We start from the raw sequence: 19,345 nt of genomic DNA on the forward strand, positions 1-19,345 counted from the left end.
CTCTTCTCCGGCCCCAGACTTGAAGGGGCAGGAGGGGCTCAAAGCCAGAGCAGTAGCAGGGCAGCAAGTGGGGGAGGGAATGGCACAGGGGACCAGGGGTCAAACCAGGTCACTGAAAAGTGCATGGAGCAAGTTTTTATTTTGTACAGCTTTTATAATTTCTTACACAAGGAGGGTCCAGTGTGGAAGGATTAGAAACACCAGCAGGAATAGAGGAAAAGAAAATCACCTCTGTTCTCTCTCACTTGGATTCAGTGACAGGAGGCTGTTTTGACCTGGTGACATGGGGTGGGGAGGGCAGGGCTGTCAACTGACTCCCGGCTCGCCTGGAATAAAACCTAGGCTCGGTGCCTCTGAGCCCAAGGTGACCTGGCCGCAAGCTCACACTCCACGCCCATGCTCACCCCAGTGCTTTTGCACCGGCTGCTTCCTTTGGCTGGGAAGCGCTTCCCTTGCCCAGATCACCTCCAAAACTCAGGCCCCTGTCCACTCCTCACCGCCTCACGAGGGGCTTGGCTGGCCCTCCCTGTCTACAGTGGACAGCCCGCTGTCCCTCCGCACACTGCTTTCTTTCAACTCCTAGAGTGACATTATTTGTTTCTCTATGTGTTAATCTCCTCTCTCCCACCAGAATGTGAGCTTCACCGGGGCAGGGACCTTCCCTGTCTCCTTTATTAACCCTAAACAAGGCAGGCACACAGTGGGTGCTCTATAAATGTGCAAGGTGATGGAATCACCGAATGGCCAGGGCTGTGGAAGGTGATGGGCCCTGGGTGGGGGGTGAGGCAAGTGGGAGGCCCCGCTGGCTGATACCCCGAGGCTTCTCCAGGGACCTGTGTTCTGTGAAAAAGAGGTGAGGGGTCCTGGGGGTTCTGGGTGATAATTTTTTCTAAAACGTATTTTTAGAATTAAAAACTTCAGAAACAAAGTTTCTCCCTGCTAGGCTACAGTCTGCCCTGATAAGGAGCCAGGGAGATACAGGAAGGGGACGTGCCTCTCCTGGGTTGAGGCCGGTGCGTGCGTGCGTGCGTGCGTGCGTGCGTGCGTGGTGTGTGTCTGCAGAGCCCAGACACCTGCATCCCTGTCAGTTTTGACTCAAAAGCAGGAGTCACAGAGCATCTTGGTGGCTCAGTCAGTGAAGCATCTGACTCTTGATCTCAGCTCAGGTCTTGATCTCGGGGTCGTGAGTTCAAGCCCCACATTGGGTTCCCTGCTGGGTGTGGAGCCTACATTTAAAAAAAAAAAAATCAGAGGTCACCCTGCCAACTCTGGCAGGGGGTGAACAGGCAGCTGAGGAGCCAGGCCTGGGTGAGGGGGTGGGGGCCCTGGCCCGTCCTGCCGTGGGGCCCCAGCCACAGGCTCCCCACTCTAGACCTCCAGGATTGGAGGCTCCCAGGATGCTGGCTAAGACACAGATTCCCAGACCTAAGGAATCAGACTCCTGGAGCAGAGGGGCTCGAAACCGGCATTTAAAGTGACCCCTTCGGGGGTGTTTAAGTGGCTCTGGGGACCACAAGTTGAGACTGTCTCCAAGGACAGGTTCTGGAAGCTTCACTCTAGCTGTTTTGCTTTTTAGTCTCAACTCGGACCCCTTCTGGCTGTGTGACCCTGTGAGTCTTCTTGGCCTCAGGTCGTCGTCTGTAAAATGGGTTCCGAGGATCCTAGGGGTCAGAGCAAGTGAAGGAGCTCACACCTTCGGCACCTTTGTAGGAAACCCCAAGAGAAGAGTTCGTTGAAGTCTTGATCTGAGAGATCAGGGCTTTCCTGGAGGCATCGTCAACTGCCCAACTGCGGAGGGGAAGCCCCAGGCTCGGAAGGTCTCTGAAGGCTGCTAAGGACTGCGGTGAGCTGGGGTGGGGGACTTTGGGGGGCTCTGGGGGACTGAGCTGTGGGTTCGCTGCCTGACACTGGTGAGAACCGGCTCTGACAGGCCTGTCTCCCAGTGAACCAGTGGCTGCCGTCTGGATGTCTCCAGCCTCTCATCCAGTCCGCTCTCGGAGGGACTCAACCCCCAGCTAAGCGAGTCTACTCTGGGCCTCAGAGGCTGAAGGGCCGGGGACCTGTTGGGGACAGCCAGCCACTGTCTTCCCAAGTCCACGGGGCCCAGAGTTCCCTTGTTCGGTAGACTTGAAGCGATTTGCTGGAAGCGAGTCAGCCCCAGAGCTGCCAGCATACTGTGTGGGCTCCTTGCACCTTCCCCGGGGCCGCCTCTCCAGGTGAGCTGTGGGCCTGCTCGGGCGTGGCACGGTTCCCAGCCCGCCTGGCCTTGGAGCAGTTGAGAGGCTGAAGCCGGGGAGGCCCGGCCGGATTAGGAGATGACCAGAAACTCAAGATGGGAGCGATATAAATAGACTCGGAGCAAATGCTTCAAGGTTAAAAATAGAGCCTACAGGGGCCTGCCCGAGGGTGCCCCCGACCTGGAGGGCCCCAGGGGTGGTCCACAGCTGGGTTGGGCCAACCGGGCGGGACAGAGGGGCCTCGCCCAGCCACGTGGGGCCGACTTGCCGTGTGCTTGCCGCTCATTCGGAGGTCGTGCAGTGTGAGGGCCCCCTGGAGCCCACACTCCGGGCTGGTGCTGGGGCCCGACGTGAGTGGCCCGGCTCTGCCCTCTCTGGGGTGACACACTGTGGGGGGCGGGTGGCGAATGAGCAGACCATTGTCCCAGGCCAAAGGGCCTTGTGAGCAGGCTCCCGAGGGCAGTGGCCAGAGGAGGGCAGTGTGCCCCCACCGGTGCCCTGGGCTGGGAGGCTGTGTGAGCTGGAGTTGGCACCACGGAAGGCCGGAGGGGGCAGGGCAGCGGGGAGAGAACCATACGTGCTGAGTGAGCCCCGAGGCTTGCTGGGACAGTCATGGACGCAGCAGGTAGGACTGCGGGGAGCACACGTGCAGGAGGAGCTGGGTGCAGCTCCAGGGACAGGCAGAGGAAGGGCCGGATGCCCTCGGCCCCCTGGAATCCAGGAGCCCTGCCGTCTTGCAGGAATCATGGCTTTGGAGTCCCCCTATTCCAAAACCTCTCCCAGAAAGGCCTCGCGTTACCTCTGTGTCCCTCCTTCCTCCGTGGCTTTCCTCCTGTCACGGCCGCTCAGCCAGGCAGCATCTTCCTGGGGCAGCTGCCCATGGACAGTCCCTCCCCTCCCCCAGCCAGAAGCTCCCCTCTGCCACCTGCCCTGCTGCTTTGGGCTTCGTCTGCTAGAGTCCCTGTCCTCAGCCCCCTTGGGAGCCCTCGGCTTCTGTGCCACAGTGGGAGTGACCGTGTCACTTCCAAGGCAGTCACCAAGGCATCGTGGCCACTGCCTGGCTCTCCCTCTTGGATCTCCAGCTCTGTGGGGAAGTTGGGAGCCATGTCGGGACTAGTCCTATGGAGAGGTCCCCTGTGTCAAGGACCAAGGCCTCCCGCCGACAACCACGCGAGCGAGTCACCGTGGAAGGGGGTCGTCCGGTCCCCATCAGGCCTTCGGATGGTGCAGCCCAGGCCCACAGCTTGACGACAGCCTCATGGGAGACCCTGAGGCCCAGCTGCCCAGCCAAGCTATTCCCAGATTGCCGACGCTCGGACATTGTGAGATAATAAATGTTGGCCGTTTGAAGCGGCTCAGTTCAGGGATAAGTTGTCGCGCAGTAACGGATTGCATGTACTGCGCAGCCAGGCTGGGCCTGTGGGTGGGCGAGGGTCGTATCCAGGTCATTCCTGGGTCCCAGTGCCCAGCAGGAAGCCTGCATAGGGACACTCGCACCGAAATGAGTGATGACTGATTGATTGGCAGAAGTCAGTTGCATCCCTTCCCTAAACCATCTGGCTTCTGGTGCTGCTTTGGAGAGGGCCTCCTGTTGCTCAACCAACGCCCTGTGTCTTGGATCAGGGTGGGGTCAGAGGTTATCTTGTCCAGATGCGACATCCACATCCGAGGCCCAGGGCTGGTCATTGTCTCAGCCCTTCCAGCCAGTGGACTCCAGACTTGAAGACGCCCCCTGGGCAGGGCGTGAAGGGGTTGCCAGGGGCCGGAAACATGGCCAGCGGGAGATGCTGGGCCCGGAAGCTCTTGAGCTGGGCTCGGGCGCCCAGGAATGAAGAGGCACAGCCTGGCCCGAGTCCCCTTTCCGGGGCGGAGATGCAGGCAGGAAGGCATCAGGGAAAGCTTGTTACATGCTTTTAGCTCTGAGGCCCCTCCCTCCCGGGTGGGGAGGGGGCACACAGGCTTCGAGACCCCAGGCCCAGGGCCCTCACCCCTCAGGATGTGAGAGGAAGGCCAGGGTGTGTGGAAGGGATGAGTCAGGGCCTCATCCCACCCTACACACCCAGAGACACTCTTGTCCCAAAGGTGGGTGCATTCTCACCCACCCCCAGGGCCCTGTGGTCTGCAGCAACCAACGGGGCCTTACGGAGATCGCAGCGGAGCACAGCAGGGCCAAGCCTGGAGAGGACCCTCTCATCTCCTGTCCCGTTCTATAGATGGAGAAACTGTGACTCGGGGGTCACAGAGTGAGCTGAGTGAGGACCTGGCTCTCCTGACCTTGGAGCCCCATTTTCTGGAAATGCCACGGCTGCCAGTGTCTGCAGCCAGCCTGGGCCCCCGTGCCCGCTCTGGGCTCCTGGCCCATTTCCATCGCCCGGAAAGCCCGCTGCCCTTCCTCGACCTCTCCAAATCCTGCCCCAATGGCAAAGTATGTGAAAATGAAAGCTAGATCGGGTATCTTGGGCTCGGCAGTCCCCCTCTGAGAGTGAGCGCCACGGAAACAACAAAAGACTTTCTGTTCTAGATGAAAACCAGTCCACTTCTACCAGTCGTGGATTAAATCGTCACGGAGATACGTGGTGCGCGGACGGCTCCAACGGCTTTACGGACATTACCCTGCAGGACGCCCAAAGCTGGACAGCAGCGGGTAACGGAATTCCCACTTTACAGATGAGGACTGTGAGGCCGAGGTTCCTGAGTTGCACAGTGAGGACGGGCGGGGCCAGGGCCAAGCCTGGCTCAGCCTCCGTCCACCCCGCACACCCGCGGCCACACTGCAATAGCTGCACTGTGTGGGAGGTTGCAGGGGTGGTGGTGGCAAGGTCTCCCAGACACGTCGGTAAGGGAAGAAGCAAAGCACAAAATCACAGTAAAAAAGAAAATGTTTGGGGTGCCTGGGTGGCTCAGTCGGTTGGACACCCGACTCTCGATTATGGCTCGGGTCACGATCTCAGGGTTGTGTGATCAAGCCCAGTGTTGGGCTCTGCGCTGGCGTGGAACCTGCCTGAGATTCTCTCTCTGCCCCTCCCCCCAAAAAACAAAAGAAAACAAAAAAACGACAAAAAAGAAAATGTTTGTGTTTGCCTGCATTTGACTAAAAAGCAGGACCCAGACCTGGACGGTGAGGCACTCACTTCATATGCTCTCTTCAGTCTGGATTTAAAAAAAATAACTTATAGTTATTCTTTTTCTTATAAAATGTAAAAATGCATTTTGGAATGTGTTAAGCCCCTCGGCCAGCTAGTCCCTGTGCCCAGTGGGACCAGCACCAACCCCCTGCTCCCAGAGCCCTTTGCGGCGGCCCAGGCTTGGGTTTCCTGTGCAACGTCTGCCTCTTCCTGGAAGACCAGCCTGGCTGGGCTGCACTCAGTGGGGCTCTGGTGTTGGCGGAGGAGGGCCTCACACCAGCCTTGGTGCTAATCAGTAAAGTGGCCCGTTGAGAGGAGTGGCCCCAGAGGGCTCCCATGGGCTTTGCCTCTGCTGTCCATGCAAGACCCAGAGAGGTAACACTACTGGCCCAAGGCCGCCCATCTGGGAGAGGCAGAGCCTGGAGCCAAACCCAGGCCGTGGGGGCCCCAGCTCTCCCCCAGACCGTGTGGGGCGCTCCCTGGCCAAGACCCCTGACTGCCCAGTCACCCAGCAGCCTCTTTGCCACCTCCTGTGTCAGCTCAAACCGAGTGTGGGTAGGGGACGCCACACTGACTCTGTTCATTCATTTGTATTTTCCACTGTCAATCCACTCACCCTCCACCCCTCCACCCCATCCATTCATCTGTCCATCCTTCAGTCCATCTGTCTGTCCATCCCTCCATCCACCTATCTATCCACCCACCCACTCACCCCCTCCATCCATCTACCCACCCACTCATCCATCCTTTAGTCTGACCATCCTCCTGGCCAGCTGTCTGTCCGTCCACCCATCCATCGCCTTTATTCACCCAGCCTCCCCAGGGTGGTGGTCCTGCGCTGGGTGCCGTGGGCTGAGACGGGTCCGGCACGGCCCTGCCTGTCCGAAGCCCACAGCCGGCTGGGGACCCTTTCCTCCTGAACCGCGGCCCGAAAGGTGAGGTGGCGTGTTTTGTGTCTGCTGTGGAGAAGGGCCGAGTTTGGGCATGTTTGTTCGGGAGGCAGAGGGCCGGTGACACTTGGCTGCAATGACTGGGAAAACACACTTGTCTCCTAGGTCACCCTCTTGGGCTGCCCTCGCCCCACCCCCACACGCCCCTTGTCTTCTCCCTCCTCTGCTTCTGTCCTTGGCGCTCGCTGCTGTTTGGCGGCCTCTGGGCTTTTGTCACCTCATCTCTTGGAGGTCTGTCTCCCTCCCTGGAACGTAAGAGCCACGAGGCAGGGACTCCTGTCTGTGTGGTTGCTGCTGTGGTCTCAGAGCTGGGCTTTGGATGCACGCAGCCCGGGGCGCCTGGGTGGCTCAGTCGGTGAAGTGTCTGCTTTCGGCTCAGGTCATGGTCCCGGGGTCCTGGGATGGAGCCCTACATTGAGCTCCCTGCTGAGTGCGGAGCCTGCCTCTGCCCACCTCCCCCCGCCGCCCCGTGCTCATGCGTGCTCACGTGTGCGCTTTCTCTCTGACAAGTAAATAAATAAAATCTCTGAATGCAAACAGCCGAGCTCCCAAGCAGACGCTGAGCTGTGTATGTCTAAAGGCCGGGCTGGGCATCAGGACAGAACTTGGGCGGGCTGCATCCTGCCCTTTGCCCTCTGACGTGGCAGATGCCACTGCCAGTCTGTCCCCCCTTCACCCTGCAATGGCTGGACGGGCGGGGATGGGGCTGCCCATCAACACCAGGCTGTTCAAGGCCAGCCTTGAACACAAGAAAACAAGCAGACATGCGTCCCTCACCTGAGGGCCACCTGGATGAGGCGGTCTGAACCCTGTGCCCCTCTACCCTGGTCCTGCAGCTTTCTGGCCAGCGGGACACTCATTTTGTGTGACCCTGGGCACTTGCACGGCTTCCTTAAGCCTGAGTGCTCCCATTGCCACCTCGAAGCGCTGCCCTGTGGGTCATTTGGGAGCACATGCTGAGCCTCTGGGAGGGCCCACTGGGTGACGGCCATGGGGGCAAGCTCATGGGCATCGGGGCCTGGCCCTCGGCATCAGAGAGGGGCTGGTTGTTCCAGAGCGTCTGGCAATCACATCCAGCCCTGCCACCTCCATGGCCTCGGACAAATTCCCTCTCTGGGCCTCAGTGGCTCCATCTGTAAAATGGGGACCATCAGCCCTGCTTCCCCTTCAGGAGCGCCTTGACTTAGTGAGAGGCCCAATCAGCAGCCCTGGCCCCTGGTCCCTAGCAGTGGGCCCCTCAGGGCTTGGTCCCCTCAGGCCTTGGTCAGTGCTGGGCGCTGGGGGCTGAGCAGAGGCAGACCCGGTGGGGCCCAGGGAGCAGGAGACAGATGTGGGTGCAGCCGGACAGTGTGGGGCCAGGGCAGCATGAAGGGCATGGAGCAGACGCTGGGCTGTGACCCATGTTTGCTCGTGGTGGCGGAAGGGGGGCTCGTGCAGCCTGCCCGTGCTCGCCCCCGCTCCCTCCTGCCCGCTGGGGCCTCCTGAGGTCGGGGACTCAGCTCAGCCCCAGCTTGGATGGGGTTGGTTGAGTGAATAGGATGGAGCTTCAGGGGCTGCTGGGAGGACACCATGGAGGCTTGGAGGGACAGGGGCATCACAGCCCCAGCCCCGGACCTCCCCGGAGGTGTCCGCACCTGGTCTGGGGCCCAGGCCTGCAGGCAGTGTGGACAGTGAATCTCCTACCTCCCGTGGCCTCTCACATACTTCCCTGACCCCTGGGTCCCAAGGGCACTGGGACAAGGGTCCTTTGGGGGGTGGGTGGGAGGGAGTCCAGCTGCCCAGTGCCTGGGTTTGGGCATTGACCCGCATGGCCTCTGCCTTCGAGGCCACCAGTCAGCAGGCTCCCGTCTCCTGTCCCTCCCTCGGCCCCCGCTATTTAAGGTCGGCCAGGAGCTGACGAGCTGCTGTCGAGGCCACCCCGGCGGTGGCAGACTGCTGTCCGGCAGGCAGAGCCCAGGGCCTTCCCTAGCGCCGTGGCGCCCATGGATTTTGTGGCTGGAGCCATCGGAGGTAAGAGGCAGGCACGGGGGTACCAGGAGGCATGTGGCAGTAGCTGTCCCACAGTCATGGGGTGGGAGGGGCCCCGGAAGTGGTCAGGCCCCACTGTGGGCTGCAGGGGCTGGGAGGAGGCGCAGGGGAGGTGAGTCTGTGCGGGCCTGACCCTCTCAGCCTGGGGGCCCACGGGCAGGGGTGGGGACCATCTGGGGGCCAACGGGGGCAGAGGGTGGTCTCTGCCTGGGCCAGGGGGAGGCTCGCACCCGTCAGCGTGGAGAGGGATGGCTGAGCTGTGGGAAGGAAGAAGAGGCCCAGGGAGGATGGGCAGTGAGGATGAGCAGGCCTGGGTCCGGAAACACGGACTGCAGGGGGTGGGTCGGGGAGGGGGAGAGGCCCTGCCGAGCCCCGGCCACACCCGCTGGCTGGCTGGCTGCCTGCTGTCCCAGGCTGCTGGCCTCCCAAACTATTTTCCCTTCTGGGGAAAGGGCTGGTTGCAAAAGACAAACCCAGAGAGGTAACTGGCCCGTTGGGAAACTGGCCCGATGGGTGCCCCTGTCCCCGGACCCTGCAGGCTGGGACCCTATTTTGGGTGAGGCACCCTCAGCCTTGCCGGTCTTGTGAAACAGCAGTGGGTGCTGGTCGATACTTCTGGGAATAGTGTGGGGTGTCCTCCTCCCTCAGGAGGGGAGGGCAGTGCTGACCCAGGACAGGCTGCAGCCCTGGCCTCCCCGGTGACCTTTCTGAGGTCCGACTATGCGCCCGGCCCGAGGCCAGCTGCTTCCAGCATGTTAAGGCCCTGAGGAGGAGGCTCAGAGAAGGGGCTTGACTTGGCCAAGAGCACGAAGCCCGAAGGGCTCTCGAGTCCTGTATCTTTCCTCCAGGTCAGATCACACGTGGGCCTTGTCCTTGTGGAGGACAGACATGGCATGCATGGGACAGCAGCAAAACCACGTGACTGGGGCTCGGATCGATATGTTTTCCGCACAGAGTCAGCCCAGCTTAAGGGGTCAGGGAGGGCTCCAGAGACTAGGTGGTGCTGTGGTGGCGCTTTGATGGATGATAGTTCGGTGAGGTCTCTGTGAGGGTCAAGGAGGGCAATTCTAACCAAGTCGTTCAGTCAGTCCTTTGTTTGTTCACTCACTCACTCATTCATTCGTGCACACTCGTTGAGTCCTGGGATGCCTAGTAAATAGGGCAGAGCCCCCAAGTGCCTTTTTGTCCTCAGGTGGCCCTCACCACCCCTCCCCCCACGGTATGTATGTAGGTCGCCCCCAGGGCCCTGTGGCTCTCTGGCTTCCCCATGGCAGTGCTGGGGCATTGAGGCTCTGGTGTCAGGAAAGGAGAAAGGAACAGGATGGTGGCACTGGCTCTTTGCGGGGAGAGGGCCCTGGTCTAGGAAGCCTCGCATCCCACTCTGTTCCATGCAGACTTGTGGTTCCAGGCAGTCCTTCACAGAGCCCTGGGTGACCTGGGCTTTCCCACCTCCTGGCCTTTGTTGGGTCTGTGCCTCTCCTCCTGACACACACCCCGCAGCCAAAAGACAGACAGACCCTTCACAAGCTTGAGGACGAGAGCTGCCTGGCTTGGACACAGGGCCCAGCAAGGGTTGAAACAGAGGCTCCCCCAAAATGCGTCCCTGGCTTTCGGCACGAGGCACTGCTGGGCTAAGCCACGGAAGGAGAAACTGTTAGCCGCTTGCCTGAGCCTCAGTGTCCTTCTCTGCATCAACGCGCTCAGGGTTGATGAGATGCGGTGCGGACAAGAAGTGTGTGTCTGTTCTCAGCGGGAGCTGGTCGGGGTTCACCCCGACTTCTTCCGTGAGACTCCATCAGGCAGCTCCTGCTCCTTACCTGGTCCCTCTGATCTCCTTCCAGGTGTCTGCGGTGTTGCTGTGGGCTACCCTCTGGACACAGTGAAGGTATGGCAAATAGGCAGGCTTCCACCGCCCGTCCGAAGGCCCCTGGCTGTGATTAGGCTGCCCTCCAAGTCTCCTGCATCCATCCGTGGCCAGAAGACCTTTCCGGTCTGCTAACCAGACTAGCCCTCCCCATGCTCCACAGGGCCGTGTTGGCCTGTCTTCTTACCTGTGCGTCGGGTTTCTTGTCTTACACGGGGCTCCTGGCCCCTGCTCTGCCCATAGTCAGCACAGCTATGACAACCAAGGCGTTGGCGCATCCCCCCCAGACCTACTGACCTTGCCATCAGCCTGGAGCCACTCTTTCCTGAAGTCCACTTCTCTCACAGGTCAAGATCCAGACAGAGCCCAAGTACAGGGGCATCTGGCACTGCGTCTGGGACACGTACCGCCAAGAGCGGGTAGGCCGGGGCCCAGGGTAATGGGCAGGAGGATGTCAGGGCCTCAGAACCCAGGCTGGCCATTCCCAACCAGCCAGGGGGTGCTCTGTCTGAGCTCAGCTCTGTCACCTTCCAAATGGGAATGACTGTACTGACCTGCTGGGTTTCTCTGAGGATGAGAGCCAGGCATCCCGCACATAGGAGGTGCTCAGAATGAGGTCCTGCCTTCAGGAGAGGGTCCACAGGTGGCATCTAGGGCCTCTGAGGGTCAGGGAGGGACCCTGAGTGTTTGCATTTCTGTCCCCTGCAGGCTGGACACCCCTTGAAAGCTGTGCTGGGCAGAGCTGTTAGGTGTCCCCAGAGTCCAGCTCAGAGCCGGGTCCAGAGGAGGGACTCAGGGATACTTACCAAAGTGAGCTTGGGGCTTCATGCTGGCCAGGGATGAACAAATGAAAAAACAGCAACAATAAAACATGCTATTCAACGTCTTCATCATAATCATCAAATAGTTGTCCTAGGTCCAGCCTGGCCCTCTGTCTCTTCAGTCCCTCACATAACCTCGAAAGTGGAGTGTTACGATCCCCAGTTTAGGTCACAGAGCCTTGGCAGCGAGAAACTGGCCTGAGGTCCCATGGCCAGGGAGGCCAGAGCAGGACTGAGACCCAGGTCCCTTGGCCCAGGGCCCCTCTTCTGGTCTGCACCTCTGGCCTGACTCGGGCCCTCGGGTCCTGTCTGTTTGCCCGCCAGGTGCGGGGCTTCTACCGAGGCCTCTCACTGCCCGTGTGCACCGTGTCCCTGGTCTCATCCGTGTCTTTCGGCACCTACCGCCACTGCCTCGCGCATATCTGCCGATTTCGCTACGGCAGCCCCGACGCCAAGCCCGCCAAGACCGACATCACACTGTCGGGATTTGCCTCTGGCCTGGTCCGCGTGAGTGGGGTGGGGGGCGGGGGGGGATTGCGGGGTTGGGAGAGGCCGAGAGAGCCCCGTGAGAGGCCACCCAGCCCGAGAGGGGGAAACTGAGGCTTGGGGCAGGGCGGAGACTGGATGAGGGCAGGATGCTGTGGGTGAGGGCTCAGTTGACCTTGGGCAAGCTAGGGAGCCTCTCTGAGCTTGTCTCTTCATTAGTTAAGAGGCGTGGTGAAGATCAAGTAAGGTTATGGGTGTAAGCCCCCAGCACGGACTCTGACAGGCATGAGCCCCCACAGAATGGCAGCTAGTATTATCAGGAATATTATGTTACTTATTAAATACATTTGTTCCTTTCTTACACTACTTATATTAATTACATAGGACATGAATGTCATTCACATGTTAATTATGTGATCAACACTTCCATGAACCCGAGTCACAGACATTTACCCAACACCTATCGTGTGTCGGGCCTGCTCCGTGCCAGTGCCGTGTGTGGCAGAAGCAAGCCCTGGCTTTGAACCCTGCTGCACCATGACTGGTGGGCCAGCCAAGTGCCCCAGCTGTTGCCGTGGGCAACACGAGGCTAAGGCAGGGCGGGCCCAGCGGGGTGCAGGCAGCAGGCGCCTCCTTACCCTGGCTCCTTCTGTGGCAGGTGTTCCTGACCTCACCCACTGAGGTGGCCAAGGTCCGCCTGCAGACGCAGACGCAGACGCAGCAGCGGCGCCCCTCGGCCTCGTGGCCCTCGGCTGCGCCCCCCGTGTGCCCGGTGCCCCCTGCCCGTTCAGTGTCTGGGCCCAAGTACCGAGGGCCACTGCACTGTCTGGCCACGGTGGCCCATGAGGAGGGGCTGCGGGGCCTCTACAAGGGCAGCTCGGCCCTGCTCCTCCGGGATGGCCATTCCTTCGCCACCTACTTCCTGTCCTACACCCTCCTCTGCGAGCAGCTCACCCCCACTGGCCACAGCCAGCCAGGTGAGCGGGGCCCGGGGCCTGGCAGACGGGGTCGGGCCCAGCACAGTGGGCATCAGGGCCGGGAGAGGAGGCGGTCGTGCCAAGCGCGGGTGCCACAGAGCCTCCCCGGGGGGCCACCTCAGTGCCCTCCACACCAGGAGTCAGGGCAGACCTGCCACGTGGCTTTGCACAGGTCCCGTTGGTGGTGCGAGCCCCGGGCTCCATTCTGGGAGGGCCCCGCTTGGCCTCGTGGGTGTCCCCGGCTGGCGTGTGGTTGAGGCGCTCTCGGCTCTCTCCCTGCAGATGTCTGGGGCGTGCTGGTGGCCGGGGGCTGTGCCGGGGTCCTGGCCTGGGCCGTGGCCACCCCCATGGACGTGATCAAGTCACGCCTGCAGGCGGATGGGCAGGGCCAGCGGCGCTACCGGGGCCTTCTGCACTGCGTGGTGACCAGCGTTCGGGAGCAGGGGCCGCAGGTCCTCTTCAAGGGGCTGACGCTCAACTGCTGTCGCGCCTTCCCCGTCAACATGGTGGTCTTTGTGGCCTACGAGGCCGTGCTGAGGCTCGTCCAGGGCCTGTCCATGTAGCCAGCCCTGATGCTCCAGGGGCCGGCCGGCCGGCGGCTTCCAGAGGTCCCGGTGGCTGGAGGAGGCGCGGGAGAGCGCTGGGGTCTGGGCCCCCCGGGCCGCCGCCCAGGACAGCCGGAGCCCCCCTGAGCCAGAGCCGGCCGTGCCTGGGGCTTTGCCCGCGCGGCTCCGCACCGCAAGGAGGTCAAGGGGCCGTCGGCCATCAGCCTGGGGTTGGCTTGAGGGTCACATGGGGAGGACTGGGCCTCTTGAATGAGGACGTCCGGCACACGGAGTTGTTTGCGCTTCTGTCACCCCTCCCTGCCGCCCGCTTTCAGAGCACCCCCGCGCCTCCACCCCGAGGGATCCCTCGGCCCGGCACCGGCTGCTCTCCCCGTGAGGCCCCCCTTCGGCTGCCCTCGGCTGTGCAGTGAGCTCTTGCACGCCGGACCGTTTGGCCCGGCACTGGCTGCTCGGAGAGGGCACTGACCGCATGGCCGTGGACGGCGTGGGGCCACACCTGCTCACTCACCCTTGCCCTGCAGGCAGGTCCCGGAGGCTCAGCGGGGAGCTGTTGACAATAAACCATCTCGGAGCCTGGTCCGTGGTGCTGCACCGTGGTCTGTGGGGCGGGTGATCAGCACATCCTCAGAGGCCCAGCCCTCCACGCCTGTGTGGCCGATGTTCCCACCATGCAGATGGGCACACTGAGGCCCAGCACTCCAGCTGGCTCTACTCCCTCGGCCTTTGGGGCACTGAGCCCCGCCACGGGCGGCCATTCAGCCTCAGCGTGAGGCTTGCTCTCCTCACCACCCTCATCCCAAACCCACCCCTTTCTGAGCGAAATGGTTCCGGTCCCTCCATTGCCTGGACATTTGGCTGAGAGCCACTTTTCCACAGGGGCCTGGAGGAGGGAGGGAGGGAGGGAGGGGAGGGGGCGGTGTGTAGTGAACACTGCTGGGTGCCAGGTCCCTTGCGCAGGTCATCACAACAGCCTGACACCAGTGAGCAAACAGCTCAAAGGGAGCTGGGCCTGCCTGCTGTGGCGGGGGTGGTGGGTGGACTGGCGTCTACACCACTTCTCAAGTCCTCTAGTTGGCACCACATGGCTTCCAGTCACAGGGGGCTTTCAGGGCCCAGGGCTCTGGTAAAGCCGGCCAACACCTGCCTCGATTATCCTCACTCACAGACACGGCCTTGACCATGTATTTGGACCAAAGGACCTCTTGTGTTCTGGAAACTCTTTCCCAGAACACGTGGGTGGACCTTCCGGTCCCAGTCCGCTCCTGTCATACTGTATTTACTTACACCCAGCATTCTCCGCCAGAATACCCTTCCCTCTCCTCTGCCTGGCTAACTCCGAATCCCAGGCATCACCTCCTTCAGGAAGCTCTCCCAGCCTGACCACTAGGCTGCTCTCTAGGCTCCCATGGGGCCCTGGCTCCTTGTTTTGGTCACTCATCTGCCCCACACCCCTGACACCCCACTGCACCCACGTCTGATTTGGACTCTATCCAGCACAGGGCCTAGCACATAGTAGGTGCTCAGGGGGTGTGGAATGAAGGAAGTCCTGCCCTGGATTTCAGGAAGTTCATCCAGCTTCAAGTTAAAGATGCTGGTGTTCTAGCCAGGTGCTGGGAAAAGGGTACCAGCTAACGAAATGTTGAGAATTCATCAAAACCCTGACCCCACGTCCACTTTTGGCAAGAAGACGACTGGTACCCATTTGCTTTAGCCTTGCAAGGAGAGTTACTGGCAGCACTCCCGGCTCTGCCAGTCACAGCTGGGGAGCGTGGGGACTCCGGTTGGAGCTGTTGGCCCGGCCCACGTTGGCGAAATGGCTTTGCAGGAAGGCCAGGTCCCAGGTCCTCAATGCTCTCTAGGTGGCAAGGCCCTATGGAGGGCTGACCCAGCCCCCTCTTTTAGAAATGGGGAAGAGAAGGCGGGCCCAGCTGGGTCTTCCCATTAACCGTGGCCGCCTTAATGAAGTCCAGGCTGCACCTGAAATTTCAAGTGGGATATACAGGGTGGTGTCCCCAGGCCTCCCACAGCTGACGGGAGAATCATGCGCCTCTGGGAAGGGCCAAGGGGCACAGAACTCCCTGGGGGAGCTGCATGACTGATGGCAGGGAGCCCCCTTCTTTGTTCTTGTTCTGAACTGTGTGTTCCCTGCTCCTAGCCGCCCCCCCCACCGCCACGCCCTGTCCCCAGCCCCAGCTCAGCTGTGATGGCAGTCGGAGCTCCTCTGGTAGGAGTCCCCACACCACAGGGGCTGCGACTTGACCTCCTGATGATACCTGCCGAGCTGTTGCACCTGTCCATCCTAACCCCAAGGGATTCCTTCAGAACCTGCTTTTTTAGCAAAAGTGGGGGTGGGAGCGGCTGTGGCCCTTACCAATAGTGACCATTGGGGGTCACCTGACCTCTGACCCAGGATACTGCTCCCAAGACCCCAACGTCAGGTATGGTCGCTAACAGGCAGGGGTGGGGGGTCCCCAGAGGTTAGGTGTCCTGCCCAAAATTATATAGCCCGTGCGGGAAGGAGCGGCCCCGATGACACGCACTCCTGCCCTGGTGTTTTGCCACCCTGGGGACACCACATGTGACCCCTCGTTTTATCTGCTCAGTGCATCTGTGATATGGGTGCAAGGGAGAGACAAGATGTCATCTAGCCATGGAGGGCCACAGACAGCCAGGTGAGCGGGGCTGGGGGTTCTGGCTGGGGGGGGGGGCGCTGAGGCCAGAGGAGGAGACAGATGAGGTTGTCCCGCACACCAGGGTGGGACCCTCGGTGCTCTCCTTTGTGAAATGGTTCCTGTGTGTGTGTGGAGACAGCAAATTAAGGCAGGACAGGCCTGCTCTGTGACAAACTCAGTGTGTGGCCTTGGACAGTCATGCTGCCCTCTCTCAAGCCTCAGATTCCCCACCTGCAGCTGAGGTTGGGCAGGTAGAGGGAGCCTGGGGCTCCATCCTGGCAGGGCCTCTGCCCTGGGCCTCACGCAGCCCGGCTCCCGTACCACCCAGCAGGCACTGCCCGGCCTGTGTGCGGAGGACAGCTGCTCGCCGAGACATCCCCACTGGGTGGCTGGAGGTGTCCCATGAGGTATGAGAGCCAGCAGCAGGGCGCCTGCCAACGGCTAGAAGGCATCTCGTGACCCCCTTGTGACCCCGGGGAAGCCGCAGGTGCAGCACTGCCGGGGCCTGAAGCAGGCTTGCTCCCTCCTCGAACCCCAGACAGAGCACAGCGACACAGGAAGGACCGGAGGAAGTTTATTCACGCCAATGAGTGACATGAGGGAGTGGACCCCGTACTTCCAGACCCCTCAACCCAGGGCCTTCCCTGAGATAGGTCTTCAGTGTTTCCAAACTACACAGGGTGCACGGTTAACCAGGCCTCCCGTAGACGCGCCGCTCAGGGCCTTGCGGGCTGCCGCACGCTTTCTAGCTACGTCCACCTGCCCCAGGGCACTGCTCTGTGCAGAGACTTCCACGCCAGTCAAGTGTCAAAACAAAAGCATCTGCAAAGACAACAGACCCCTCAGCACCTGGCACAAGCAGCGTGAAGCAGCCACGGGCTTTCAGGGTGGAGTGTCAAGGATTACTTGGTGGAACGAAGTATTAGTACGTTCAGGGAAAAAGCATGATTTCTTGAGTGCGGTGCATGCGTGGTCTGGAGTGTGGGAAGTGAACCGGAGTCTCGCCCACAGAAGACTCAATTTAGTCAAACCCAGCCAACTTGGACCAATATTCAATGTGAAAAGCAGCTTTCAAGCTGGAAGCTTGCTTAACCAAATGTACAGCAAAGCTTTCAGCTGGCAATTCTTCTTTTAAATTGTTTTGGGCACGGGCTGAAATACCTCTGTACCCATTAAACTTCCCCATGTAGACTTTTCAAAGCACATTTTAATTTATGCTCATGCTGTTTTGATTCCAGATGTATAGACAGACTGCACACTCTTTCACAAAGCAGGTCTGAAGGTGTGTAGGGAACGGCAGGTGTCCTGTGGACCCGACAGGCTGGCTTGTGGACGTGGAGCCTAACGTCCGACAGGTGAGGGCTGCTCTGTGGGAGAGGCTCCAGCTGGACTGTTTGTCTGACCATGACATGTTAGCCGGCACCCAATCACCCCAAGGGTTTTGCCCACAGGAGACAGAAAGGAGGGCGTCACGGGAAAACACAGTACTGACACACACACAGAGGGCTTCCAGATACCAGGCCAGTAATTACCATGTGACAGAGCCTACAGGTAGTGCCGATTTGATGGGGCTGGAATTATTGGTAAATTACATCTCTTTATAAGCACATATAAAAGGAGTGTTACTGAAAGTCGTAGGAGAGCTTCCGGGGAGTCATGAACTCTTTCACTATCTCGTCTGTGACCTCCTTGCGCCTGGCCTGGTGCTCGGCGATCAAGGGCTGCAGAAGCTCTATGAGCGTCTTCTTGAGCTCGCCGGTGAGCATATCGCCGCTGGTGTAATCCTGCCCGGAAGGAGACAGACCGCAGTGACGAGAGGCTCCACGTGCCCGGGCACCTCACTCCTCGGGGCGCCCGCCCAGCCCGCGGCACCCACGCAGAGCCTGGCACTGGGGCAGCGCCCAGAAGTCCAAGGACCTGCGCCTTAAACGATGCTTTTCTTAAAATGGCGGGGATCCTGCCTAATGCGTGGCCGCGACTCGCCACTCCCCGCCCGCCCCTCTGGGCGCCAGAGCTCCGCACGCTGGACAACCGACAGCTCTCTCCCGCCCTGCCAGCTCCTGCAACGCCTAGTCAGCGTCCCCTGTGCTGTACAGTCTGTTCTGGACTTTTCGCTATGATCAGTTTTACACGTTTGTATGGCGAGTTCTTTCTTAATCAGGATTACTTCCGTGGAAAAGATTCCAAGGACCAGAAAACCTGAGCTCAAGTCTACAGATATTCTTTGAACTCTTCCTACTTCTCACCAAACTGCTGCCAAGGGGCCGTGCCGCGACCCTCGCCTCACCTGGGTGAGCCTCGAAGCCCCTGCCGACACCACGGCAACACAAAACCCTGCTAATTCGGTGGGGGAATTATTTAACTCTGATTCTGTCCTGTTTGAATTTACTGGTCTGTGACGTCCAGTAACGGGAGACCATTGTGGGTGACAACCACACTGCCCCGTGTGGTTTTTCTTTTGCGAACTGTCACCAGGCTTCTTGGCACGTGACTAAAGACAGATGGACCTCCTCGGTTTTCACCTTGTCTCAGCTGACGGCCTGCCCTCAAGGCCCAGGCCCTTAGGGGCTCCGACCACCCTAAGCTCGGCTGCCAGACCCCCCCATGTCCCGTGAGAGAGCTGGGCGCCGGCTGGACCCTGCAGCCTGCGGGCTCACCTTCCTGATCTGCTCGAGCTTGTCATCGTCCTCGAGGAAGAAGGTCAGGTACATGAAGGACACGTCCACGTCACAGTTGCCTCCGAACTGCCTGTGCTCCTCGATGGTGTCCCTGCCTCCAGAAAACGCATGCTTGTTGACCTGTGGCAGCGAGAGCACAGAGATGCTAGTTGGTTCAGGCCGCCCTGCGTGTGGAAACTGGCTGGGAGCCGAGGGTGGCAGTTGGGCCAGTGACTGCCTTCCGCCTCGTCAGGTCCCAGGGCTGGGAGGCTGGGGCTCACGGTCGGAAGAGTCCCACGAATTGCTCCTCCCTGTCTGTCAAGCCTGGGTCTGTGCCAATGGGGCCAACTGAAGAAAAGGGGGGAGAATGGGTTAGCTCTGAACCCCCACACCCACAAAACACACAACAGAGCTGGGAAAGCCAAAGCACTGCCCACGCTGAAACACGGGGGAAGTGTCCTCAGGTGACAGACGTACACAAGCACCTTCGAGTTTCAGACTACGCAGGAAGGGTGGCTGCTGTCTCCTCTGCCGTGGAAGGGAGAACGGGAACCACAAAAGTGGGGCTCGAAAGGGAGAGCAGAGCCCAGGAGATGCGCAGAGGGAGACAGCGTCTGCAGGCAGCCCCACCTAAAAATATGCAGTTTCCGGAGCTGAAAAAAGACTCAAACTAGCCGTTTTTGGAATGGTTTTTGGAATCACTCAAGATAATCTTGGAGAAATCAGGGCCAAGAAGCGAGAGAAGAAAAGCCAAAAAGAAGAGTCTCCTCAACCTTCTTCCCACGAGCACGAGACCTACTGTATACAAATGTCACCCTGTTTTCCTTTACTGGGGAAAAGGGTGGGTAGAGTGACGGTTCCTAGATTGAGAGGCTGCTTCCTCCTCCCCAGGACCCCAGGGCAGATTGCTAACCAGATGCTCCGGGGCCATGGACCAGCAGCAGGCAGACCCCAGGGCAGAG

General features: G+C 60.3%; 2 protein-coding genes across 4 annotated transcripts in view; one reads left to right on the forward strand and one right to left on the reverse strand.

The window, feature by feature from the left end:
- Positions 1–8,230: 8,230 nt before the first annotated feature.
- On the forward strand, positions 8,231–13,633 carry SLC25A47 (solute carrier family 25 member 47). Its single transcript, XM_002917470.4, has 6 exons — positions 8,231–8,322; positions 10,182–10,225; positions 10,552–10,623; positions 11,350–11,532; positions 12,170–12,488; positions 12,771–13,633. The coding sequence occupies exons 1-6, from the start codon at positions 8,295–8,297 to the stop codon at positions 13,049–13,051; spliced, it is 927 nt and encodes a 308-aa protein (XP_002917516.1). The 5' UTR covers positions 8,231–8,294; the 3' UTR covers positions 13,052–13,633.
- A 2,653-nt stretch (positions 13,634–16,286) lies between these two features.
- WARS1 (tryptophanyl-tRNA synthetase 1) overlaps positions 16,287–19,345 on the reverse strand; it is a 32,560-nt gene continuing 29,501 nt past the window's right edge. For all 3 annotated transcript variants that reach the window (XM_034642950.1, XM_019797770.2, XM_002917463.4), the window contains exons 10-11: positions 18,384–18,524; positions 16,287–17,510 (exon numbers count right to left, since the gene is read on the reverse strand). In XM_034642950.1, coding sequence (XP_034498841.1) covers positions 17,349–17,510; positions 18,384–18,524 — 303 coding nt within the window. In that variant the 3' untranslated portion in view covers positions 16,287–17,348. The remainder of the gene's footprint in view (positions 17,511–18,383; positions 18,525–19,345) is intronic.

Source organism: Ailuropoda melanoleuca, chromosome 14 (assembly GCF_002007445.2).
Source record: "Ailuropoda melanoleuca isolate Jingjing chromosome 14, ASM200744v2, whole genome shotgun sequence".
NCBI classification, from domain to species: Eukaryota; Metazoa; Chordata; class Mammalia; order Carnivora; family Ursidae; genus Ailuropoda; species Ailuropoda melanoleuca.